At 44.4% G+C, this 27,332-nt stretch overlaps 1 protein-coding gene across 3 annotated transcripts in view; it reads right to left on the bottom strand.

The window, feature by feature from the left end:
• Positions 1–20,905: 20,905 nt before the first annotated feature.
• The window catches only part of isoc2 (isochorismatase domain containing 2), a 30,659-nt gene continuing 24,232 nt past the window's right edge, over positions 20,906–27,332 (bottom strand). For all 3 annotated transcript variants that reach the window (XM_028821610.2, XM_028821608.2, XM_051919836.1), the window contains exons 4-6: positions 22,301–22,371; positions 21,872–21,989; positions 20,906–21,054 (exon numbers count right to left, since the gene is read on the bottom strand). In XM_028821610.2, coding sequence (XP_028677443.2) covers positions 20,980–21,054; positions 21,872–21,989; positions 22,301–22,371 — 264 coding nt within the window. In that variant the 3' untranslated portion in view covers positions 20,906–20,979. The remainder of the gene's footprint in view (positions 21,055–21,871; positions 21,990–22,300; positions 22,372–27,332) is intronic.

The following is a 27,332-nucleotide window of genomic DNA, read 5'->3' as shown; positions in this document are numbered from 1 at the left end:
ACATGTTGTGCCAGGCACGTAATGAGGTTGCTCAGTGATGTGGGCAATGCAAGTCGGCAAGTTGTTGTCTTCTCCCTAATCTAATGTCTGTCTTCAGCTATGCCATTCATTTCCTCGAGTTATGCTCTGCCATGTGTCTAATTTTCCATACCCTGTGAAGATGGCACGTCCCTCCATCTTGCATGTATATACGGTCTAAACAGGCTGGAAACCCACAAAAAGTATTATGTTTTGTGTTGAGAGTGGCTAGGTTAGCCATACATGTCACACAGAAAGTTTCATGGGCCACCAAACCCACTCAAGTCTGCTGTAGACATGGCTACCCTGTAAAGTACCCCCCCCCCAACACACACACACACACACACACACACACACGTCCCCCCCCTCTCTCTCCAAAGGGTGGGAGGGATTTAAAGTAGGTGGTGTCCAGTGGAGAGACACTAGCAGGACCACCACATGGAACGTGCTTATGTAATTGCTGCCCTCCATCTCAAACTCCAGTCCTGGAGAGCCACAGTGGCTGCAGGTTTTCATTCCAACCCTGTTCTTAAGTGGTGACCAGTTTTGGCTGCTAATTAAATTCTTTTGAATTCATTTTAATTGCCTTGTTTTTTAAGATTTGTTCCCCTGAATTTCTTCATCGTTCCTCTGAATTGTTTCAGTTCTTTCCTTAAGCAGAAACGAAATGTGAAGTGAGTGAGCCAAAGGGACACAAACTCCAACCAATTTCACTCCAACCGGTTAATTAATTAGGCACAGAGTCCTGTCGTTCACTAAACCCGTTCTTTAATTCCATGGCTTGTTGCTGCTCTCGTTGTGCAATAGCAGACATTTCTGAAATTATTGATTTTTCTCTTTTCTAAGAGAACCGTTAAACTGATTTGAGGACCTGAGCAGATCAGCATTCCTGAGACCTCCACCCTTTTAATGTTCAGATATTGTGTGATGGACACCAGATGTTTTGGCTCATTTTGTATCTCATTATTGTTTGGCTGCTAATTAAGGAAAAAGAAACAATGAAGGGGTCTGAGTCTTCAAGATCAACTCAGTTACAATGAATTCAAAAGAAGTTAATTAGCCGCAAGAACAGGTCACTAATTAAGGTCACTGTGGCCCTCCAGGACCAGAGTTTGAGACCACTGGTTCAATTCAGTTTGTGGACAGGCTGCCAGTTTCCATTACAACTTGTCATTATTGTCTGAGGTGAATTCCCATTTGAAGCTGAACTACTTTACCTTTTTTATTAACACAATGCATAAACTTTGAGTTAACTTTCATGAATTCATGCTGTGGACGGCGTGGTGGCGCAGTGGGTAATGCTGCCACCTTACAGTTAGGAGACCTGGGTTCGCTTCCTGGGTCCTCCCTGCATGGAGTTTGCATGTTCTCCCCGTGTCTGCGTGGGTTTCCTCCCACAGTCCAAAGCAGATGCAGGTTAGGTGCATCAGTGATTCTAAATTGTCCCGTGTGTGTATGTCCTGCAGTGGGCTGGTGTCCTGCCCGGGGTTTGTTTCCTGCCTTGTGCCCTTGTGTTGGCTGGGATTGGCTCCAGCAGTCCCGCGTGACCCTGTAGTTAGGATGTAGCAGGTTGGATGATGGATGGATTATTGTTTTGCTGCTAATTAAGGAAAAAGAAACAATTAAGGGGTCTAAGTCTTCAAGAGCAAGTCAATTAGGGTTAGGGTTAGGGAAGCAGCAGAAGCCAACACATTACACCGATTTTAAAAACCCTACACTGGCTGCCAGTTAGATTTAGAATTGATTTTAAGATACTCCTCTTAACCTATAAGGCACTAAATGGTCTAGCCCCTGCCTACTTGAGTGTCTTGCTCCATCGTCACAATCCCCCTCGTGTTCTTAGATCCGCAGATCAGCTGCTCCTAACTGTTCCCAAGGCACATTTTAAAGTTCGTGGTGAAAGGGCTTTTTCCATCTGTGCACCTAGGCTCTGGAACTCCTTACCTTTAGTGGTTAGGCAAGCCGCTTCAGTCGCCACATTCAAATCACACCTAAAAATGCACTTCTTCACATTGGCTTTTAATTCTTAACCTGTCTTATTTCCACTTGCTTTTTGCTATTTCTCTGTTTTATTGGGTCCCCTGACCTGTTTTTAGTGTCTCTGTTTTAATTCTCTCTTAATGTTTGTTTTCAATATTTTGCTTTTAGTCTTGCTTGTTTTAACTGTACAGCGCTTCGGTCAGTTGTAATGCTGTGTTTTTAAGCGCTTAACAAATAAAAATGGTATGGTATGGTATGGTAATTAAAATTAGTTCAAAAGATGTGAATTAGCAGCAAAAACAGGTCACTCATTAAGAAAAGGGTTAGAATGAAAACCTGCTGCCATGGTGGTCCTCCAGGACCGGAGTTGGGGACCCCTGCTGGCCTAAACCAATTTATATCAGTCCCAGATAAACCAATCCATTCCTTAAGATGATTTAAAAGTATATTGTGGTCAACTGTGTCAAATGCAGCACTTAAGTCGAGGAGCACAAGAACAGAAGCATTATTCATTCAGTCCAAAGAGATGCAAGTTAGGTGCATTGGTGATTCTAAATTGTCCCTAGAGTGTGCTTGGTGTGTGTGTGTGTGTGTGTGTATCCTGCAGTGGGCTGGCATCCTGCCCGGGGTTTGTTTCCTGCCTTGCACCCTGTGTTGGCTGGGATTGGCTCCAGCAGACCCCCGTGACCCTGTAGTTAGGATATAGCGGGTTGGATAATAGATGGATGGATGGATGAATTCATGCTGTGCTCCGTTGACTCATAATGGGGGAGCCTACTCTTTAACGGGCTCCATATTCTTTTGCTGTGATTTGCATCTAGTCAAAAGGAAGGTTTGTGTTGAAAGGGTGGTTATGTTATTAGTGCTCATATTTCTTTACTGAATTGCACCTCTTCACCCAGAATTTTAAAAATGTATAACCCTGAAACAGGCCCTTCCATGAACTGAAATTCCATCTGCGCATTTCCTGACTGTAGTTTTGCCTTTTCTACAACTTGCCATTTCAAGGCTATACTGGCAGTCATGGGCTCATAACAGGAAGGAACAAGCTCTATTGACGCAAACGATATCAGCCGTGAGAAAAGTGTCTCTGATTGAGATTTGTTTCACTTTTCTCTTAGTGTTTAGTATTTGGCATATGAAACATCCGATGCTGCTGTCCTTCATGCTTATGGGCACTATAAACCGTTCTTCATTTAATCAGGGTGTGCTGTTGGTTGCTGAGCACAAGGTCAGGAAAACACTTTAAAGGAATACTCCACACAAAAACTTTTTTTTTTATATGCTACCCCTTTGTGATTTGTACTGATGGGTGAGAAAAATTTTGAATCTCATGGTTTCATGGTGAACGGAGATAATAACGGTTCTGACAAAGTGGGAGCCTTTGGTGAATAACACTGTACTCTTAAAGACAGGACTCTTGACCAATAAATGGTGGTGGGGCGGGTCTTCAATTCAAAAGCACGATCCAACGTGCAGGAACTTCCCATTTGTGAAATATTTTTCATTTTTCCAGTGGTATTTATTTAACAATATTTCCCTGAAAAATGCATTCGTTTTGTACATTGTGAGCATATGACTGGATGATTTGACAAGTGCATTAGGCAACATGAATAACAGATTTTTTTTCATGGATATTTTTGTTTGCCGTTGTCCAGCATTTGTCAGCACAGGCTCCCATTTTATCAGAAACATTGTTATCTCTGATAAAAAAAAACAATCTTGGTCATCACTACAAACCACATGGTACAAGCAATATATAAAAAAAACTAGCTGTCCCCCGCGGCTTCGCCCGCGTAGGAGTGAAACAGGACAGTGAGGCGGGACCCCACTCCTGACGTCACGTTTCCCCCTCCCCTCGGCCCGCAGCCTCCGTCTCAGATTAGCGTTAATATACAGTGGTGTGAAAAACTATTTGCCCCCTTCCTGATTTCTTATTCTTTTGCATGTTTGTCACACAAAATGTTTCTGATCATCAAACACATTTAACCATTAGTCAAATATAACACAAGTAAACACAAAATGCAGTTTGTAAATGATGGTTTTTATTATTTAGGGAGAAAAAAAATCCAAACCTACATGGCCCTGTGTGAAAAAGTAATTGCCCCCTTGTTAAAAAATAACCTAACTGTGGTGTATCACACCTGAGTTCAATTTCCGTAGCCACCCCCAGGCCTGATTACTGCCACACCTGTTTCAATCAAGAAATCACTTAAATAGGAGCTGCCTGACACAGAGAAGTAGACCAAAAGCACCTCAAAAGCTAGACATCATGCCAAGATACAAAGAAACTCAGGAACAAATGAGAACAGAAGTAATTGAGATCTATCAGTCTGGTAAAGGTTATAAAGCCATTTCTAAAGCTTTGGGACTCCAGCGAACCACAGTGAGAGCCATTATCCACAAATGGCAAAAACATGGAACAGTGGTGAACCTTCCCAGGAGTGGCCGGCCGACCAAAATTACCCCAAGAGCGCAGAGACGACTCATCCGAGAGGTCACAAAAGACCCCAGGACAACGTCTAAAGAACTGCAGGCCTCACTTGCCTCAATTAAGGTCAGCGTTCACGACTCCACCATAAGAAAGAGACTGGGCAAAAACGGCCTGCATGGCAGATGTCCAAGACGCAAACCACTGTTAAGCAAAAAGAACATTAGGGCTCGTCTCAATTTTGCTAAGAAACATCTCAATGATTGCCAAGACTTTTGGGAAAATACCTTGTGGACTGATGAGACAAAAGTTGAACTTTTTGGAAGGCAAATGTCCCGTTACATCTGGCGTAAAAGGAACACAGCATTTCAGAAAAAGAACATCATACCAACAGTAAAATATGGTGGTGGTAGTGTGATGGTCTGGGGTTGTTTTGCTGCTTCAGGACCTGGAAGGCTTGCTGTGATAGATGGAACCATGAATTCTACTGTCTACCAAAAAATCCTGAAGGAGAATGTCCGGCCATCTGTTCGTCAACTCAAGCTGAAGCGATCTTGGGTGCTGCAACAGGACAATGACCCAAAACACACCAGCAAATCCACCTCTGAATGGTTGAAGAAAAACAAACTGAAGACTTTGGAGTGGCCTAGTCAAAGTCCTGACCTGAATCCAATTGAGATGCTATGGCATGACCTTAAAAAGGCGGTTCATGCTAGAAAACCCTCAAATAAAGCTGAATTACAACAATTTTGCAAAGATGAGTGGGCCAAAATTCCTCCAGAGCGCTGTAATAGACTCATTGCAAGTTATCGCAAACGCTTGATTGCAGTTATTGCTGCTAAGGGTGGTCCAACCAGTTGTTAGGTTCAGGGGGCAATTACTTTTTCACACAGTGCCATGTAGGTTTGGATTTTTTTTTCTCCTTAAATAATAAAAACCACCATTTACAAACTGCATTTTGTGTTTACTTGTGTTATATTTGACTAATGGTTAAATGTGTTTGATGATCAGAAACATTTTGTGTGACAAACATGCAAAAGAATAAGAAATCAGGAAGGGGGCAAATAGTTTTTCACACCACTGTATCACTCCTACAAGCGAACTATGATACTTAATGAGATGAAAGAAGTCGCAAAATCAACCGGAATGTTCAAGCAAATTCTAGAAAAAAAAAACAATCTAAATCCGTTCTCTCATTCGCTAGCTAAGCGGAGGTAAGGTACACACCTCGAAGGCTGGGGCGTGAGTGAGGAGTGCCCTGCCCCTCTCTTGTTGGTGCGCTGCGTCTCTCTCAGCTTTGGCAAATAAATCGGCACTGCAAGACAACTATGATACTTGACACGATGAGAGTTGCAAAAACAACTGGAATGTTCAATCAAATTTTAGAAAAAAAACCGATCTAAATCCGTTAAGCGGACAGACATACAGACATGTGGACGCTGGATTTTATATATACAGTGCATCTGGAAAGTATTCACAGCGCATCACTTTTTCCACATTTTGTTATGTTACAGCCTTATTCCAAAATGGATTAAATTCATTTTTTTCCCTCAGAATTCTACACACAACACCCCATAATGACAACGTGAAAAAAATTTACTTGAGGTTTTTGCAAATTTATTAAAAATAAAAAATTGAGAAAGCACATGTACATAAGTATTCACAGCCTTTGCCATGAAGCTCAAAATTGAGCTCAGGTGCATCCTGTTTCCCCTGATCATCCTTGAGATGTTTCTGCAGCTTCATTGGAGTCCACCTGTGGTCAATTCAGTGGATTGGACATGATTTGGAAAGGCACACACCTGTCTATAGAATGTCCCACAGTTGACAGTTCATGTCAGAGCACAAACCAAGTATGAAGTCAAAGGAATTGTCTGTAGACCTCCGAGACAGGATTGTCTCGAGGCACAAATCTGGGGAAGGTTACAGAAAAATTTCTGCTGCTTTGAAGGTCCCAGTGAGCACAGTGGCCTCCATCATCCATAAGTGGAAGAAGTTCAAAACCACCAGGACTCGTCCTAGAGCTGGCTGGCCATCTAAACTGAGCGATTGGGGAAAAAGGCCTTAGTCAGGGAGGTGACCAAGAACCCGATGGTCACTCTGTCAGAGCTCCAGAGGTCCTCTGTGGAGAGAGGAGAACCTTCCAGAAGGACAACCATCTCTGCAGCAATCCACCAATCAGGCCTGTATGGTACAGTGGCCAGACGGAAGCCACTCCTCAGTAAAAGGCACATGGCAGCCCGCCTGGAGTTTGCCAAAAGGCACCTGAAGGACTCTCAGACCATGAGAAAGAAAATTCTCTGGTCTGATGAGACAAAGATTGAACTCTTTAGTGTGAATGCCAGGCGTCACGTTTGGAGGAAACCAGGCACCGCTCATCACCAGGCCAATACCATCCCTACAGTGAAGCATGGTGGTGGCAGCATCATGCTGTGGGGAACTGGGAGACTAGTCAGGATAAAGGGAAAGATGACTGCAGCAATGTACAGAGACATCCTGGATGAAAACCTGCTCCAGAGCACTCTTGACCTCAGACTGGGGCGACGGTTCATCTTTCAGCAGGACAACGACCCTAAGCACACAGCCAAGATATCAAAGGAGTGGCTTCAGGACAACTCTGTGAATGTCCTTGAGTGGCCCAGCCAGAGCCCAGACTTGAATCTGATTGAACATCTCTGGAGAGATCTTAAAATGGCTGTGCACCGACGCTTCCCATCCAACCTGATGGAGCTTGAGAGGTGCTGCAAAGAGGAATGGGCCAAACTGGCCAAGGATAGGTGTGCCAAGCTTGTGGCATCATATTCAACAAGACGTGAGGCTGGAATTGCTGCCAAAGGTGCATCGACAAAGTATTGAGCAAAGGCTGTGAATACTTATGGACATGGGATTTCTCAGCTTTTTTATTTTTAATAAATTTGCAAAAACCTCAAGTAAACTTTTTTCACGTTGTCATTATGGGGTGTTGTGTGTAGAATTCTGAGGAAAAAAATGAATTTAATCCATTTTGGAATAAGGCTGTAACATAACAAAATGTGGAAACAGTGATGTGCTGTGAATACTTTCTGGATGCACTGTAAATCCGTTAAGCGGACAGACATACAGACATGTGGACGCTGGATTTTATATATATATAGAGATATAATTTCTGGGTGGAGTATCCCTTCAATAAAAAATTCAATAATAGAAGAAGCAAATAAGAAAGACAGCATAAGGACAACATACAGTACAGTTAGTCTGTGCATCTTGGCTTTGTGAAAGTCTAGTGCAGCCCCCTGGTGGATAAGGTGTTGAACTGTGACTCACGATGTTGGTTATTCTATCTGTGATAAAGCCGTTTGGATGAAGAGTTAGCAAATAAACTAACGTAACTATCTGAGTTGAGTGTCTAGCAGGGGGCACTCATCTCCCGTTCACTGAGTTTGCAGAATTCTTTCCAAGTCACCTCTGAATGCCTAGGGCTGCAGTGGTCTCACCTTAGAAAGGCACTTTGGCATTGATCATCTCTTGCCATTTGAAACTGCTTTCATTCTCACCCACATTTCTCTCTGTTCTGACCTACATGATAACACCTTTTGCTCACAACTGATTTTGTCACAGTGATTAAAGACACCAAAATACTACTTTGTAACTTCATAGACTCCATGTTCCAACCAGTCAGGTTGTCTTCTGAGGCAAACACATCATAAGGTGACGTATGTATTGTGGTAACTGGCCCGGGCACAGACAGGCGGACACCGATGGTTCACCCAACACACATTTATTATACATCCAACCTGCTATACCCTAACTACAGGGTCACGGGGGTCTGCTGGAGCCAACACAGGAAACAAACCCCGGGCAGGGCGCCAGCCCACCACAGGGCAAACACACACACCAAGCACACACTAGGGACAATTTAGAATTGCCAATGCACCTAACCTGCATGTCTTTGAACTGTGGGAGGAAACCCATGCAGACACGGGGAGAACATGCAAACTCCATGCAGGGAGGACCCGGGAATCGAACCCAGGTCTCCTAACTGCGAGGCAGCAGCGCTACCCACTGCGCCACTGTGCCATCCTTTGTACAGGATATGTAGGAGGGAAGTGTGACAGGTCTGCGGTAGGAGTGATGGAGGTGGCATTACATCAGGGATCGGCTCTGAGCCCTTTCTTATTTGCAATGGTGATGGACAGGTTGACTGACGAGATTAGACAGGAGTCCCCGTGGACTGTGATGTTTGCTGATGACATTGTGATCTGTAGCGAGAGTAGGGAGCAGGTTGAGGAGACCCTGGAGAGGTGGAGATATGAGAGGAGAGGAATGAAGTTCAGTAGGAATACCACAGAATACATGTGTGTGAATGAGAGGGAGGTCAGTGGAATGGTGAGGATGAGGGGAGTAGAGTTGGCGAAGGTGGATGATTTTAAATACTTGGGATCAACAGTACAGAGTAATGGGGATTGTGGAAGAGAAGTGAAGAAGAGAGTGCAGGCAGGGTGGAATGGGTGGAGAAGAGTGTCAGGAGTGATTTGTGACAGATGGGTATCAGCAAGAGTGAAAGGGAAGGTCTACAGGATGGTAGTGAGACCAGCTGTGTTATATGGGCTGGAGACGGTGGCTCTGACCAGAAAGCAGGAGACAGAGCTGGAGGTGGCAGAGTTGGCAGAGCTGGAGGTGCCTGGCAGGCGTTTCAGCCCCTCTTCTGATCCTGGCCCTCTCATTCAAACCAATGTAGGCGACTCTCTTTCCATTCTGTACCTTGCAGTTATCATTTTGTCTCGAGCCTGGCAGATGACTCTTTTACACCTGGACGGCATCTCCTGGTCAGTATGCCAGCTGTCTATACCAAACAGGGGTCTCTCTCTCTCTCTCTCTCTTTTTTACAACTAGCAAGCAGTTTTGTGTTGTTGTCCACAGTAACAAAAAGACAGGAGCTCAGACAGAGCTGGAGGTGGCAGAGTTAAAGATGTTAAGATTGGCATTGGGTGTGACGAGGATGAACAGGATTAGAAATGAGGACATCAGAGGGTCAGCTCAGGTGGGATGGTTAGGAGACAAAGTCAGAGAGGCGAGATTGGGTTAGTTTGGACATGTGCAGAGGAGAGATGCTGGGTATATTGGGAGAAGGATGCTAAGGATAGAGCTGCTGGGTAAGAGGAGAAGAGGAAAGCCTAAGAGGAGGTTTATGGATGTGGTGAGAGAAGACATGAAGGTGATGGGTGTGACAGAACAAGATGACGAGGACAGAAAGATATGGAAGAAGATGATCCGCTTTGGCAACCCCTAACGGGAGCAGCTGAAAGAAGAAGAAGAAGATCACAATTGAGAGTATCCTCACCTATTGTGAATTTCCCCTTGGGATTAATAAAGTATCTATCTATCTATCTATCTATCTATCTATCTATCTATCTATCTATCTATCTATCTATCTATCTATCTATCTATCTATCTATCTATCTATCTATCTATCTATCTATCTATTCCATCACAGTCTGGTTTGGGAGCAGTACAGCAATGGGATCACAATACAATTTACAACACCATTTATTATTGTATAGCCCAAAATCCCACTAGAAGTGCCACAATGGGTTTTAACAGGCCCTGCCTCTTGACAGCCCCCCAGTCTTGACTCTCTAAGAAGACAAAGAAAAACTCCCAAATAAAAAAAAAATGGAAGAAACCTTGGGAAAGGCAGTTCAAAGCGAGACCCCTTTCCAGGTAGGTTGGGCGTGCAGTGGGTGTCAAAAAGAAGGGGGGGTCAATACAATACAATACAATACACAGAACAGAACACAAGGCTCCACAGCGGGTGATAAAATTGGGGAAGAATATCATTGGAACAACACCGGCTGCCCTACAGGACACCGATAACAGCAGAGTTCTCAGGAGGGCCCAAAATCTTATTAAGAACACAACCCTTCTTCAACATGAACTGTTCATACTGCGACCGTTAGGGAGACGCCACAAGAGCAGAGCAGCGAGAACATCAGGGTTCCCTCATGCCAGCAGGCTTGTATAGTAAACCCTTCGACTGACCCTCTCCTCAGCACTGCAGGCCAGCGCGCGTCTGGAGGATCGAAGGCCATCTTGATACCCCATACCTGCAGAGCTTACATTGAATCAGTTCTTTATTTGCACGTGCACTCTTAACTTCTGTTTGTTTTCTCATTTCGTTTGCACCGGAGTGTTTTTGGTTATTGTTGTCTATTCTTTGTATATTGCTGGAGGACTCTGAATCTTCTGGCTCTGAGGTTAGGGATCTGCACTGGCAATCGGAAGGTTGGCGGTTCGAATCCCGTAAATGCCAAAAAGAGGGACTCTGCTCTGTTGGGCCCTTAACCTGCAATTGCTGAGTGCTTTGAGTAGTGAGAAAAGCGCTATATAAATGCAAAGAATTATTATTATTATTATTATTACTCACAGATTTTATAGAAAAATGTATTCTTGAAATTGGTAATCTCTACGTATTAGAAAAGTATTATAAGCACATGAGTAGTACAGAAGTAGATACTGAATTTCACTAAGCATTAAGATGTAAGAGTTAGGATTTATGCCGACATATTTTTTATTATTCTGTATGAGATAGAAACCACCAATAGTTCATAAGGCTAAGGTTCGATGTGCAGGAGAGCTGGAGAAGGATGGACCCCTCGCTCAGAGCGGGAATGTGAACTCTTTGGCTGTAGATAATGGCAGCCAAGTGAGTAGGGAGTACAGGTAGGCCTTGTCAGACTGACATGATGGACAGAGAGGGGTTTAACACAAGCTGAGAAATAAAGGTGGAATTAAGTGTTGAGGAGTCAGATGAGGATGAATAATGACTTGTGTGATAAGAACTGTAATAAATAGAAGAGCTGTCCATGGTTACTCGCTCATTGCATCGGAGTTGAGTCTGTATGCGCCCTGCGGTGGGGTGGCGCCCTGCCCGGGGTTTGTTTCCTGCCTTGCGCCCCGTGTTGGCTGGGATTGGCTCCGGCAGACCCCTGTAGTTAGGATTTAGCGGGTTGGATAATGGATGGATGGATGAGTCTGTATGTACACCGTACAATAAGGCCTGATTCTGCTGCCTGTCCCGAGACTCTGAGTGACTTCTTTGGGGCTGAGGGTGCCCCGTGCCAATCTGCTCCAACAATTTCCATTGTACTGAGTACTTATGACAATAAAGTTTATAAAATAAAGATCACGTAACTGACTAATACCAAAGAAATGAAATTGTCTGTTTTATATGGGGTCTGTCTCAAGGAACTTGACTGCTATACCATAAAGACACTATATAAGATCAATACTGAGTGTTTAAATAATCTTACACAGCTCCTTTAAATTATAATTATTGCACATTTGTTTACATGCCGCCCCTTGGGTTACTGGAGTTGGCCAGAGCCGCACATTGAGTCCGTGTTGACTACTGAATTGAAAACCTCGAGGTTTACAGGCCAGTGCCAAAGTCTCTAGACCAGAACAAAATAAATGTAAAGTACTCCAATATTAGAATCACCATTAAACACGCTATATAAACCAGACAGATAATAATAATAATAATAATACATTTTATGTATATAGTGCCTTTCCCATGCTCAAGGCACTTACAGAATATAATAAAGAACGGCAGCATATACAGTATATAGCATTGTACAAACCAGATAAATAAATAAAGAAGATTAAGACAGTGAATTCTGAAAAAAAACAGATAACATAATTGATGGTCTCGCACACACATACAGGTTACATGAGCATCTTGACAGAGAAGTAAACTGAGAGAAGGGTAATAAAGTCAAGTAGAGCTAAAAGCCTTCCTGAACAGATGAGTTTTGAGTTGTTTTTTAAAAGAATTCATGGAGTCAGCTGACCTGATTAATTTTGGTAGGTCATTCCAGAGTCTGGGCGCTATACAGTTGAAGGCCCTGTCACCCATGGAGTGTAGATTAGTGAGGGGCACAACAAGATTGCCAGAATCAGATGGCAAATCAGATGGAAAATCAACTTTATTCTGTAGAGCAGGGATGTCAAACTCCGGTCCTGGAGGGCCTCAGTGGTTTCAGGTTTTCATTCTAACCATGTTCTTAATTAGTGACCAGTTTCTGCTGCTAATTAACTTTTTTCTTTAGTTTTAATTAACTTGATTCAGGCCCCTTAGTCGTTTCTTTTTCCTTAATTAGCAACCAAACAATAACGAGACACAAAACAAGCCACCAAATGACCAGCTCACCTGTGCCCATCACACAATATCTGAAAATAAAGAAAGGTGAAGGTCTCGGTGAGGTTGATCTCTCATGTCACCAAAACATCTTGATGGTGTTCTTGGAAAGAACAGAAAATCAGCAGTTTTGGAAATGTCTGCCGTGGTAGAATGAGAGAAGCAACAGGCCAAGGAATTAAATAACAGGTTTAATTAACAGCAAGACTCGTCTTCTCATTAAGAAACTGGTTGAAGTTTGAAGACCCAATTTAGTTGGTCACCTGTTGGCTCGTTTCACATCTCATTACTGTTTGGCTGTCATTTAATGAAGGAAGGAATAAATTCAGAGGACCGAATCCTTAACAACAGGGATACTAAATTGAAAGGCAAAGAAATTAATTAGTAGTGAAAACTGGTCACTGATTAGGAAAATGGTCCGAATGAAAACGTGCAGCCATTGTTGTAGAGCATCTTTCTACAACAGACACCATCTGCAGGTGATTTGCATGGACGGAGTTTACTGTAGGTAATATTGTTCACAATCAGAGTACAGGCAATTGCAGTTATGTGTTCAGGTTAACTCAGCAAGTCGATGGCAAAAACAGAGCCATCATCTTTGTGGTGTAAAATAATAATAATAATAATAGATAATAAATTAATAAATAACGTTTTAATAAAGTTGTTAACGCAATAGTCATATTGAATATCTGGTCGGATAGGGGACACAAGGCATTCGCATACCCATTCTAAGCAAAATGAAGAGATTTCGAGTACAGTACACGAAAGCTGGCAAAACGCAGCGGCAAATTTCGGCAAAAGTTCGGCAACTCGGCACAAGGCGGCTATGCAGTGTCCGCAACGGACGTGGCCATACGCCGTGCATAAGATACCATATTGACACTGGCGGGCGAAGGGGCCACCGATTCTTTCTCTGCCCAGGTCCGCCACGAGCCTAGAGCCGCCCCTGGTGGCAGGATTGGCACTACCTGCTACACTCGGGTCCCAGTCCAGGTGGATCGTCGTGTGGTGGGTGCGGCAACGCGCTCTCTGCGCCTGCTCCTAACCTCTCTCTCTCTCTCTCTCTCTCTCTCTCTTTCTCTCGCTCTCTCTTGCTTGACGATGGCGTTGTGACGAATATCAGGGCAGACAAACTTTTTTGCTTATTTATTAGTGAGAAGTTAAGCAAAATGGCACCTTTCATTGCCTAACGTAAAAGATTATTTTATTAGATATTGAAGTAACAGGGGAATCTGAATAGATAATTCAAAGAATGTGTTAGTATTCTTTCCACCACTAGGTGGCACACTTTATTCAGCTTTGAGCTTCAGTGGTTACAAGCCAGTTGATTTTTTTTTCAGCTAAACAGTTCTAATTTATCGTTCACATTTGTTTTTGCCTAAAGTAGGATGGAGAACATCTCAATCATGGTCTGCAGTGTGATTCAATCCACCAATCCATTTTTAAACTCTTCTCTCCCATACAATAGTGAATACAAATATACAGGAATTCACCTTGAAGGAGACACACTGAGGCTAAGAATCTGGAAGGTTGCACCATTACCCCACCAGCAAGCCTGAACTGCTGATACAAGGCAGAATGGATCCCTGCTTTCATGTTGTTGATGCCAAATTCTGACCCAATCAATCGAATGTCGCAGCAGAAATTGAGACTCATCAGACCAGGCCATGTTTTTCCAGTCTTATATTATCCAATTTTTGGCCTGTATGAATTGTAGCCTCAGTTTTCTGATCTTAGCTGACAGGAGTGTCACCACGTGGGGTCTCCTGCTGCTGTAGCCCACCTGTTTCAAGGTCTGACGTGTTGTGCGTTCAGAGATGCTCTTCTGCACATCTCGGTTGGAACGAGTGATTATTTGAGTTCCTGTTGCCTTTCTATCAGCCTGGCGATTCTCCTCTGACTTCTGGCATCAACAAGGCATTTCCACCCACAGGTCTGCCACTCACTGATATTTTCCATTTTTCAGATCTTTCTCTGTAAACCCCAGAGATGGCTGTGTGTGAAAATCCAAGTAGATCAGCAGTTTTTGAAATACTCAGTCCATCTGGCACCAACAGCCATGCCACCCTCAAAGTCACTTCAGTCCCCTTTCTTCCCCATTCTGATGCTCGGTTTGAACGTCAGCAGGTGGTCTTGTCTACAGGCTGAAATGCTTTGAGGTGGCACCATGTGATTGGCACATTAAAGATTTGCATTAAATACAGTTGAGCAGGTGTACCTAATATAGTGGCCAGTGAGTGTATATAGCAACCATTTTATTCAAAAAGACAGAAAAGTATCATAATCCAGACATTCAGAGATATCTATTACAATGGACAAAAATATTCAGTAGGTGATGATTCACACTAAAAATATGGGCAATGTGTCACAAGAAATGCAGAGGGCCATAAATATGAAAAGAGAGGACATCATGGTGTCACGTAATGACCTGTAGATGCCAATGATGTAAACACAGCAAGCAATAAGTGGAAAGGCTACAAGATGTTCTTCTTTAGCATCATTATTCATTTGTAAGGCTCCATAAAAGGAAGCTAATGGTTTCAGAACACTGAAATAGTTTTTAAAATAGACACCAGGGCAGATATGTCAATAATATCTGAGTCAACACTCTCAAAACTGAAATTTCTGCCTTAATTAAAGAATGCAGGACCAGCTGCAGTGAGTCCAGAAAGGGAAATGCCGCGCCTGGGACAGCTCATTGCTAAAATGTGAGTCAGCGACTTACTAGGCCAGGATGTTGTGACATCATGAGAACACCAAATAGAGGGGGGCTACACTCAGTGGCCACTTTATTAGAGATAAGAGTATCTAGTATCGGGTAGGAACCCTCTTTTTTATTTCCAGGACACCTGAATACTTCAGGGAATGTAAAAAAAGATGATGGAAATATCCCTTTGGTCCCGGGACATTCTCACTTGGTCACATCAAGCACTTCCTGCAGGGTTTTGAGCCACACATTCATAACGCAAATCTGTCAATCCACCTCAGCCTAAAGATATCCTAATGGACTGAGATTTGCAGGTCTTTGGAGTTGACAAAGTCAAGAACATATTTGGGAGATGATGCATACTCCAGGTCATGGTGCATTATCCACCTGAAAGAACGGCAAGGTTAGCAGGTTAGGTGGACTGGCGATTCTAAATTGGCCCTAGTTTGCGTGTGTCCTGCAGTGGGTTGGCACCCTGCCCGGGATTGGTTTCCCGCCTTGCACCCTGTGTTGGCTGGGATTGGCTCCAGCAGACCCCCGTGACCCTGTGTTCGGATTCAGTGGGTTGGAAAATGGATGGATGGATGAAGAACGGCAACGTTAGCAACAACACATATGTCCTGAGGAGTTACGAGGGAAACTTTAAGGAGTTAAACCTTTAAAGTTTAAGCAAATTGAGCTTAACAGGTGACATAACTGCAGTTTTTAAAATTATGGAAGATGTAAGTGCAGTGGTGCCTCGTACTTCAAATTTAATTCATTTCAGGAGGCATTCAGACTTGTTCAAAGTCCGAATCCATTTCCCTAATAGAAATAATGGAAAGTGAATAAATCCGTTCCCAGACCATACACAATACCCATATCGATAAACTTAAACAGCGAATACACATAATTTATGGCCAAAAATGGCACAATTAAATGCATAAAGTAAAACATGAAAACAATAAATATGTAAATACCGTTGTAGCCGCCGAAGTATAAGGCGAGATCGAGCACGGGTAAAACGCGTGCTGAAAGAAATCTCTCAGTCCAAAAGTTTGTTTTAAAATTATTTAGTGAAAGTTAAATGCAAATAATCCACACAAGAATAAAGGAAAAAATAGTTACACACGTAGAATAAAAGGCAAAAACAAAGAAAAAATGTAACTTCTCTAAACTTAGCTTTTCTTGAGAAACTTTAGTTATTTCTGTACTTAAAGGTTCTTTCCTTCTTCTTTCTATACTTAAGGATTCTTAGCTTCTTCTTCTGTACGCTTTAAATGTACGGCACAGTAGTTAAATAAGCGCCGTTTTCTTAAGAGTTATTTCACACACTCAAAAGGCCCGTAGGCCTGTAGGCACGAGAGACACAGTTTAAAACCTTATGTCTTCTACACCTTACACATGGCAAGGCTGGTCACTAACTGAAGAATAACGTTTACTCAAAGCTATTAGAAATGGCAAGAATATACCAATACAATTCTACTTATGGGGGTTTTAAGAACCTCCCACAGATTATGCATTGTCATCTTAGTAAAATATTTATGAATCTTATAGAACTAGGAAAATGGCTCTTACAACCGTATAATAAAATGAAAATTGCTTTTACTGTACCTTCATGCTTCGCAATAAGTACCTTATTCGCCTCAATCGTCGATACTACAACCTTCCTCTTCGGCTTTGTTGCTTCCACACTCTTCTTGGATGCCATGGTTAATAGACAAGGGTTTAAAAAAAAAAAAAAATATATATATATATATATAGTCACGGGCGGCACGGTGGCGCAGTGGGTAGCGCTGCTGCCTCGCAGTTGGGAGATCTGGGGACCTGGGTTCGATTCCCGGGTCCTCCCTGCGTGGAGTTTGCATGTTCTCCCCGTGTCTGCGTGGGTTTCCTGCGGGCGCTCTGGTTTTCTCCCACAGTCCACAGACATGCAGGTTAGGTGGATTGGCGATTCTAAATTGTGCTTGGTGTGTGGGTGTGTTTGTGTGTGTCCTGCGGTGGGTTGGCACCCTGCCCAGGATTGGTTCCTGCCTTGTGCCCTGTGTTGGCTGGGATTGGCTCCGGCAGACCCCCGTGACCCTGTGTTCGGATTCAGCGGGTTGGAATATGGATGGATGGATATATAGTCACACACATGCACATGGAGGAGGAAGAGGTTAGGAGCAGGTGCTGATACAGCGCATTGCCGCACCCATCACATGACAAACCAACTCAGGATCCCAGGTTAGGACTCAAGTGCAGCCATACAACGGGTGACACCTCAGCACCACACTAGTTCAGTTGGAATGGAACGCAGGCAGCTGAAAGCAACAAAACAAGGTAATTCAACGCCAAGCCAGGGGGTGGCGGGGTACAGTAATCCTGTCTCTTTTGTTCCTGAAGACAAAACATGGGAAGTTCTGCCTGGACCCGATGATGTCATTTCCAGTTCCGGCCACGGTGACATCACTTCCTGTTCTGGCACCGATTATGTCACTTCCTGTCCCAGCCTCAGATAGATAGATAGATAGATACTTTATTAATCCCAATGGGAAATTCACAAAAAAGTAAATCAATAGTCTTATTTCCCCGGGTGTTACAGTCCACATACTGGGAGAATGCAGGTAATGTTTTGTCCAGCGTCACATGGTTAAAGTCTCCAGCAATTAGCACAAGCGCCTCTGGGTGCTGCGTTTGTAATTTAGCAACAGCAGAATGGATGATGTCACTCGCTGACTCCACGTCTGCCCGAGTTGGGATGTATACAATAACAACGACGTGTCCAAACTCTCTGGGCAAGTAATAGGGACGTAAACTTACGGCCAACAGTTCGATGTCCCTGCAGCAAGTGGAGATTTTGACGTTAACATGTCCAGAGTTACACCACCGTGTATTAAGGTACTTGCATCTCTGTCCGCTCTAACTGTGCTAAACCCGGGTTTAATTAATTCAATTTAATTTAATTCAATTACATCATTTCTGGTTCTGGCTATGACAACATCACTTCCTGTTCCAACCCCTCTGACATCACTTCCACCCACCTGCCTTAAATACCAGACACTCTTCCGCTTGCGAACTCAGTTCAGTTTTGGACTTTATCTGTACACAACTGTACTACCAATTTTCATTTCTTTGTAGCCTTATTCAAGTATACGGGTGGCTGCCCCAAACCTTTTTCCTGTGTCAAGGCATTTCCTTTCACAATATATACTGTATATATATTGTGAGGGACGGCCGGCATTTCAGTCCAGTCGGGACGTCCCTCAACAAAAGACAGCCTTTTTAGGGCACTACATCCCCCGGGACGCTAGATGGCAGCTTCCATGGATGGAAATGGTTCCTCGGATTCCCACAGGGCAGCATGGAACATGGAGTCCGCCTCTTCAGCCCTGTTGGGTACTATGGGTGCTGCCAGGGGGAGCTCACCAAGAACCAGGGGGATATTATGATGATGTCAACCCGGAAGTACTTCGGAAGCCCGCAATACTTCCGGGATAATTGATAAAGGAAGATGTGCAAGATTACATCTTGCCTGAAGAAGGGGCCTGAGTTGCCTCGAAAGCTTGCATATTGTAATCTTTTTAGTTAGCCAATAAAAGGGGTCATTTTGCTTGGCGTTTCTCTACATTCATAATGGCTAACATGGTACAACACCCTAGTACTATACACAATAATGATACTTACAAGTACATTTTGAGTCAGGGCAGAACTCCTGGCTAAAGCACGACAGCTCATGTAAGGTGTGATATTGAAGCGACACTCAGCTTGGTAATAGGAGGCCTAACATGTGACAGTATGCCCCACACCTACACTCTAGACAGTAGTAACATACATTAATGATGCAGGACAGGATGGCTCTATGGACTCATGGAGTTTATACCAAAATCTGACCCCACCGTCTGCAGCACAAACCGAAATTTGACAGATCAAGGGGCATTACTTTCAGTCTTCAATCACCCAGCTGTGGTAGCTTCCTGTGCTTAATGGATAAGATCTGAACCTCGGCGGAGTTCACTGGTGCATTTAGAGATGGCCTGCTGTGCACCACTTTTATAATGAGCTGCTGTTTGAGTGTTTGTGGCCTTTTTTTGAGCTCAGACATGTCAAGGCCTAGTACATGTAGGCCAGTAGGCTTCTGCTAGGAAAGGACATTTTGATAGATCGGTTATGATGGGCCATTACCCAGCTGGGATGCCAGCTGAATGGAAGGGGAGAAGGCATCTGCAAGGCACTACCTTCCCCAGGACGTTACAGGGCATCCCTCCTGGGCGGCTGTGGCACCATGGATTCCCGCAGGACATGCTGGGAGTTGGAGTTTGGCACAGCCCTGTTGGATTCCGTGTTGGCCACCAGGGGGAGCTGCAGAGCCCTACTTTGTACCTGGAATCACTCCCAGGTGTGGTGAAGGCCCCGTCGACGAGCCACCTGGAACCATCCCAGGGCCAACATAAAAGGAGCCGCCTCACTCCATTCAGGGAGCCGGAGTCGGGAGGAAGAAGGACGAAGGCTTGTGAGGATGGGGTGGAGGCGGAAGGACTGTGAATTGAGCTGTGGTGCTCTATGGACTGTGCTGTACTTTGGGGAGTGAGGTACAGTAGATGCACTTGCTCAGCCGTATATAAACGCGTGCTGTGCTGAACTCGTGTCTCTGCCTGTCTGTGTTGGGTTAGGGCGGCTGTACATGCTCCAGTGGTCCACATAATATTTAGGAGTAACGCACACAAAAGAAAAACTAAATTCCCTGTCTGTCCCCCTGGAGGAAAGTTGTGGCCCCCACTGGTTCTGTGAGTAGATCAAGACCTAGTCATTTGACAGAGTGAGGAGATATTGAGGAGATAAGTAAACTGACTGAGCCGTGTGTCCTTATTGTTCCAGTTGAGCCGTCAGAACATCACAGCATCAGATAGCAGCCATCGCTTGGTGTATTGTGGGAGACTTGGATCCTGCTCCGTTATAAGCGGAGAGAAGAAAGTGACAGTGAGAGAGCTGCTCAAAAACAGCGCAGGAAGAGCAACACGCATCATAATAATAATAATAATTCTTTACATTTATATAGCGCTTTTCTCACTACTCAAAGCGCTCTCCACACAGGGAGGACCTGGGAAGCGAACACACAATCATAAACCGTGTGACTTGGCAATCCACGCAATTGGTTGCTTTAAACGGCATCATACATTTCAAAATTGGCAAATGCAGAGAGCTCATACATTTGCTAGTTGGGTTTTCCACAATCTGAGTAATGAAAAATAAATTTGACATTTTTGTTTTATTTAAGCACGTGTTTAAAAAAAATAAAGTCACCCTCAAAAGATTCCATTCAATTTGGGGGTACGGGGACCCACAGTTCGTTCCAGCTGACCACTGATGAGGCGCGGATACTCTCACCGTCACCCCTACACTCATTCATACTGGAATAATTTAGGGTGATCAAGTGAACATAAGTGTGTTTGGGGTATAAAAGTAAAAGATTACCCAGAGGAGGAGACAAAACAACACATAGATATGAGACGAACACACAGACTGCATGGAGACATGGTGACCGGGCCACTGACTTGGAAATTGGTTCCCTTTTAGTTTTTTCCACAGTAGTGCGATAGATGCACCAAACAAGCACCACGGCACCACACAGCAATGTCATCCACTTTGCCCACAGGACATTTATTTTGGCTAACATTTAAACAGAAGACAGTTTAACAGACGAGCAGCTCATCCAGACAGGGGGCTCTGAAAAAATGAGAGAAGGCCAGTGTCCGCCGAAGGCTTAGTGATCAGCTGCTGAATCTGAAGGGGGGAAAAGGAGAGAGCCAACTTTACATTCACTTTATCCAAGGCGACTTACAACATTTATGACATAACTGGTTACATTTCTTTTGTCCCCCCCCAAACCCCCCAATTGGAGCAAAGGCAGGTGACGTGACTTGCTCAGGGTCACACATTGTGGGATCTGAACCCACAACCTCAGGGTTTGAAGTCTAAAGCCTTAACCACTATACCACACTGCCTTACCAAATTACCAAAGAGGTCTCCTAGCCCGCTGCCAGCGTGGACCCCCACACACATGCAGCCCAGAATTCAGACTCTACTTGTATTAGTGTCCTGGCCCAGCGACGGAGACACTGGGCTTCCAATCCGCTGTGTGATGCTCTGTGAGCCACTTGACCTGAAGGTGCATGAATCCTAAAATTTTGGGTAACAATCGTACTATAGTCCTGTATTTGTAAAGTCTCTTTGGTTGTGATGCTCACTACCATTTTTTGTTTCCAATGTAATCCAATGCCGCCTTTGCAGGGGGCAACACTGAATAGGGCACCAGTCCATTGCAGGGCCCACTCATAAATTCAAGGGGGGAAAATTTAGAGGTTCTAAGCAACCTAATAACGTGTGTCTTTAGGATTTAGGAGGAAACCCAATGCAGTCACATTCAGACCTTGTGATGTGATCCCCTGATGTTGAAGCTATGAGGCAACAGGACTATCAACCATACTATAGAAACGTGCGATATAAAACATTACTTGTGCTTTATGGTTATCTCTGTCCACTTTTATAACACTTGGGATCACCCACTGTACACTTCAGTTCAGTGTTCCTGCACACATACCTCTTTAAAATTGGGGTGAGCCGCGTCCCGCACGAGCTGCAGCATGGCACCCTCGACTGTGGTGAGAAAGGCTCCGTTCTGTTTCAGCATGGTCATGGCGATCATCTGGTCCACCTGACTATGACATAAATTGGAGGTAAGAAAAGCAAGGACCCCAAACCAAGACAGAAGGAAGTTATTACAAGATGGTGTGGGTTGAGTGGGATCTTCAATTGTAGACAGAAAAGGTCAGCAAAGCGCCAGAGTGATCAAATAGACAATCATTACAACATGAGACCATCTACTTGATCCCATAGTGTTCTTAAAGACAACCAGATATCTATAATAAAAGATGGCGAGAAGTCACCCACAATGGTCTTGGATAAACATGTGGGCCTGAGCTGAAATGCAGAAGGCCAACAAACCCAACATTAAAAATGGAGGTCTTACGTTCGTGAGGAACAGGCGTCTGCCACCAGATGGACTTGCAAGCCTCTCTCCATCAGGTCAAGCGCTGTACACTAAAGAAACACAAAGTTAACATTTATGGCAGTGTGACAGGATTGCAGGGTGGCAATCATCTTCTTCTTCTTCTTTTGACTGCTCCCGTTAGGAGTGACTTGTGACAGACGGGGGACCAGCAAGAGTGAAAGAGAAGGTCTGCGGGACGGTAGTGAGACCAGCTATGTTATATGGGTTGGAGACGCTGGCACAGGAGACAGAGCTGGAGATGGCAGAGTTAAAGATGCTAAGATTGGCATTGGGTGTGACGAGGATGGACAGGATTAGAAATGAGGACATTAGAGGGTCAGCTCAGGTTGGACGGTTGGGAGACAAAGTTAGAGAGGCGAGATTGCATTGGTTTGGACATGTGCAGAGGAGAGATGCTGGGCATATTGGGAGAAGGTGGAGCTGCCAGGTAAGAGGAAAAGAGGAAGGCCTAAGAGAAGGTTTATGGATGTGGTGAGAGTGGACATGCAGGTGTAACAGAGTAAGATGATGAGGACAGAAAGATATGGAAGAAGATGATCCGCTGTACCATGTATTCTCCTTAATGATAGGCAGAATGTGAGCCAGAAAGGCTGAGCTACGGAGCAGAGCAGCTTTAGAACAAGGAGCCTGGTAATTGATGTTTGGCGAGATGGCAGATGGGTAAACTATTGGGTGCCTTTAAGGTCAAAGAAGATCAAAAGGGCACAAAGAAGGGGTTGGGAGGAGAGAAAAGCTGAGATGTGTGGCACCAAACTTAAACAGATTTATAGATACCACCTGCAAAATGTGAAGGTACCAAAACAGGACGTTAGCACCCATCTAATTCTTGTTTTGTACACCTGGCAGATGCTGCTTGCCCTCCTTATTGTACCCAACACATTACCCTCTCGTGTAAGGCTGGTTACCCTCTCAGTTTTCTACCTGGCAAACAGCAGCAGCTCTCTTTTCATCCTGGCAGGTGTCTCTCCCAGTTCTCTACCTGACTAGATCTTCTTTTCCCTCCTGCAGTTCCCACTCTTTTTGCTGTACCTAGCAGGTGCTCTCTCTCTCTGTATTTCACCTGACACCTCTCCTTGTCCTATACCCAGAAGGGACCTGTTTCTCCAAGTTCTGTACCCTGAGGGTTACACTCTCGCATTTCCAACAGGCATAATCTCTCTCTCTCGGTCTCACTCTCTCTCAGTTTTTACACCTTTCAGGCAGTTCAGACTCTGTTCTGGTTGGTGTGCCCAATCATTTACACTTGGCAGGTGGCACTCTGTTGTTTACCTTGCAAGCTATCTTTCTTAAACCTGGCAGATGACACTTTTACACTTGGAAAGCATCTCTCTGTTGGTTTTCAACCTGCCAAACATCTCTCAGTTCTGTATCTGGCATGTTGCTCTCTCATTGTTTTCTCCCTGGGAGTCGTCTGACCTCTTTCAGTTCTGTATCTAAAGGATGGCTCTCTTCCTCTTTATACCAGACAGGCATTTTTGTATCCCAGTCTTGCATCTATCAGACAGTGCTGGCTAATGTCACCCTCTCAGTTCTCTGCCTTGCAGGCCTCAGCTTCTCCGTGTTTAACACCTGGCAGCAGGGGCGCATCTACCATTAGGGCATTTTGGGGGTGAACCTAGGAACTCATGATGGCAAGGGGACTTTCTAAAAATCCCCGACCTTATTAATTAAACCCCATACCCATGTGATGAAACGATAGAGCATCACGAGCCAAAGAGAAACCCCACCCTTGCCCGATGAAACGATCAAGAACTAGGGGGACCCCTCGCTGCTGAAATGAACAAGGAGGACCCGATCAAATCCCATGCCGAAATCAAGAATAAGAAATGCCACGCTGCATTATTAAAAGCATGACCAACTCTGTTTAGGAACTAAGTCACTTGGGGGCTTGTGGGAGGTCTTAATCGGGCTCATTGCTCATTCACACCAATGTAGGTGACTCTCTTTCCATTCTGTACCTTGCAGTTATCATTTTATCTTGAGCCTGGCAGATGACTCTTTTACACCTGGACGGCATCTCCTGGTCAGTATGCCAGCTGTCTATACCTAACAGGGGTCTCTCTCTTTTTTACAACTGGCAAGCAGTTTTGTGTTGTTGTCCACAGTAACAAAAAGACAGGAGCTCAGACAGAGCTGGAGGTGGCAGAGTTAAAGATGTTAAGATTGGCATTGGGTGTGACGAGGATGGACAGGATTAGAAATGAGGACATTAGAGGGTCAGCTCAGGTTGGACGGTTGGGAGACAAAGTCAGAGAGGCGAGATTGCGTTGGTTTGGACTTGTGCAGAGGAGAGATTCTGGGTATATTGGGAGAAGGATGTTAAGGATAGAGCTGCCAGGAAAGAGGAGAAGAGGAAGGCCTAAGAGAAGGTTTATGGATGTGGTGAGAGAAGACATGAAGGTGATGGGTGTAACAGAGCAAGATGGAGAGGACAGAAAGATATGGAAGATGATGATCCGTTGTGGCGACCCCCTAACGGGAGCAACCAAAAGATGAAAATGATGATAGATAGGTAGTTTGGAAGAGAGGAGAAGAAGAGACTACACGAAGGGCGGAGTGGCTTCAGAAAGTGTCATATCAGCAAGAGTGAAAGGGAAGGTCAACAGGATGGTAGTGAGACCAGCTATGTTATATGGGCTGGAGACGGTGGCACTGACCAGAAAGCAGGAGACAGATCTGGAGGTGGCAGAGTTAAAGATGTTAAGATTTGCATTGTGTGTGACGAGGATGGACAGGATTAGAAATGAGGACATTAGAGGGTCAGCTCAGGTTGGACGGTTGGGAGACAAAGTCAGAGAGGCGAGATTGCGTTGGTTTGGACATGTGCAGAGGAGAGATGCTGGGTATATTGGGAGAAGGATGCTAAGGATAGAGCTGCCAGGGAAGAGGAGAAGAGGAAGGCCTATAAGGAGGTTTATGGATGTGGTGAGAGAGGACATGCAGGTGATGGGTGTGACAGAACAAGATGACGAGGACAGGAAGATATGGAACAAGATGATCCACAGTGGCAAGAGCAGCAGCTGAAAGACAAAGACAAATGCAGGTTGGTGTCAGTTCGTAACCTGGCTGATAGATTTTTTGATAGCGGCTCTCCTTCTGTTCATTTTTCTGTGTCCTGGCAGCTTACTCTTTCACACTTGGAAGGCATTTCCCGGTCCGTTTTCTACCCGCACCAGTTTTCTGAACCTGGCAGGCAGCTCTCTCATTGTCTTCTACATGGCAAACAGTTCTTTCTCTGCACTGTATCTGGCAGATGCCCTCCGAGTGTTAAAGAATCATCTGTTTGTCGGCTTTCTACCTGCCAGGCTTCTCTCAGTTCTGTACCTGGCATTATAGTCTCTCATTGTTTTCTACTTGGCAGGTGGCCCTCTTTCAGTTCTGTATATGCTGGACAGCTCTCTCTTCATCTCTCTTTATACCAGCTGGGCATTTGTGTTCCAGCTGACGGCTAATGCTGGTTTGTGACCCTCTCTTAGTTTTATACCTGATGGGGACCTCACTCTCCTGGCAAGCAGTTCAGTCTCTTTTCCGATTCTGGTTGGTGGCACTCTCTTTCTATTCTGTATCTTCCAATCATCTCTCTCGCCTTTAAGCCAGTGTCATACGTGTCACAGGGTCACCTTCCAAGTTCCTCACAGGCAGGTGAAATCCTCCCAAGCCGAGAGGGGGCGCTGCCTCAGTTAACTACCTTGTCTTCTCTTTATTCTGCAGCACGCGAAGACCACCCACTGAGGGCAACTAACTCCACCCTTTCTTCTCCCTGGGCTATAAATTCAAGACCATCCTGAGGAAAATGTCAATTACGGAGTAAGCAATCAAGAAGAGCTTCACCAGCTGACTGAGAGCCTTGAGAGACACATTATCTACCCAATCACTGTGGGACAACCTTATTTTGTTTATATGCGTGTTAAATGCCATCAAGCATCGTCTTACTTTGTATAATGGAGACAGCCAGCTTGGCACCCCAAAGAGCTGTGAATTGTATCGACCTGTAATTCCTCGAACCACCGCACCAGACAGTTAGAAGGCACATCCCGGTCAGTTTTCTACCAACAGGAGCCTCCATCTCAATTCTGTACCTAACAGGGGGTCTCTCTCTCTCTCTCATTCTCACGTTTTTACAATTGGCAGGCAGTCTGGTGTCAGTTCTTAACCTGGCTGGTTGCTCTTTGACGGCGGTGGTCTTTCTGTTTGTACCTTGTAGTCATCTCTCTGTGTGTGTCTCTCTCTCTCACATTAACCTGGGGGCAGTTCTCACAAATTGGCAGACAATGGTCAATTGCTTTTCAGTTCTGCACCTGGCTGGCTGCTCTTCTACCAGTGAGGTGGCCGTCTCTCCCTTTTTAGACTGGGAGCAAGGCTCTCCTCCAGTTCTGTATCTATCACGTTTCTTTCTCTTTGTTTTACACCAGGGGTGCAGTTCAGGGTTCCTTAACTGGCTGCTGGTCCTCACCGTGTGCTGTGTTTTATAATTGGCCCTTGTGTTAAACAATCATCTTTAGCTATTCTAAATTCTAAATTATAGCCTTCAGTTAATTTTATGGCCAAAAAAACAAAAACTTCTCTCCCAAATGTCTCCTTTGGTTGTTCAGGAGGTGTCTGTATTGAATACACAGATTGCATATTTACTCAATTCTCTGGAAATTCCTAGTTTGGATTTGTCCAAAGCTAAAGCAAAACATTAAAAGGCTTACTGTACAATCTGCAACAGACTTCTTAACTAGTTGGCTCAGTAAACCTTAGGATTCTTTTTGTTTATGTGTTTAGGATTGTATAGTGCATCCCCTTCCCCAATCCTTATCTTAACCCTTTTCTTTTGAAGGCCCTAATCTTACGATTGTATTTGTAGGACTTTCTTTCACTTTTGTTTCTCTTTTTACCCTATGCATAGGATTAGTTAAGTTATTATATAGGATCTTCAGGAGGTGGCAGAGTTAAAGAGGCTAAGATTTACATTGAGTGTGACAAGGATGGGTACGATTAGAAATGA

Source organism: Erpetoichthys calabaricus, chromosome 16, assembly GCF_900747795.2.
Source record: "Erpetoichthys calabaricus chromosome 16, fErpCal1.3, whole genome shotgun sequence".
NCBI lineage: Eukaryota > Metazoa > Chordata > Cladistia > Polypteriformes > Polypteridae > Erpetoichthys > Erpetoichthys calabaricus.
This window is presented reverse-complemented; position numbering and strand designations above follow the sequence as displayed.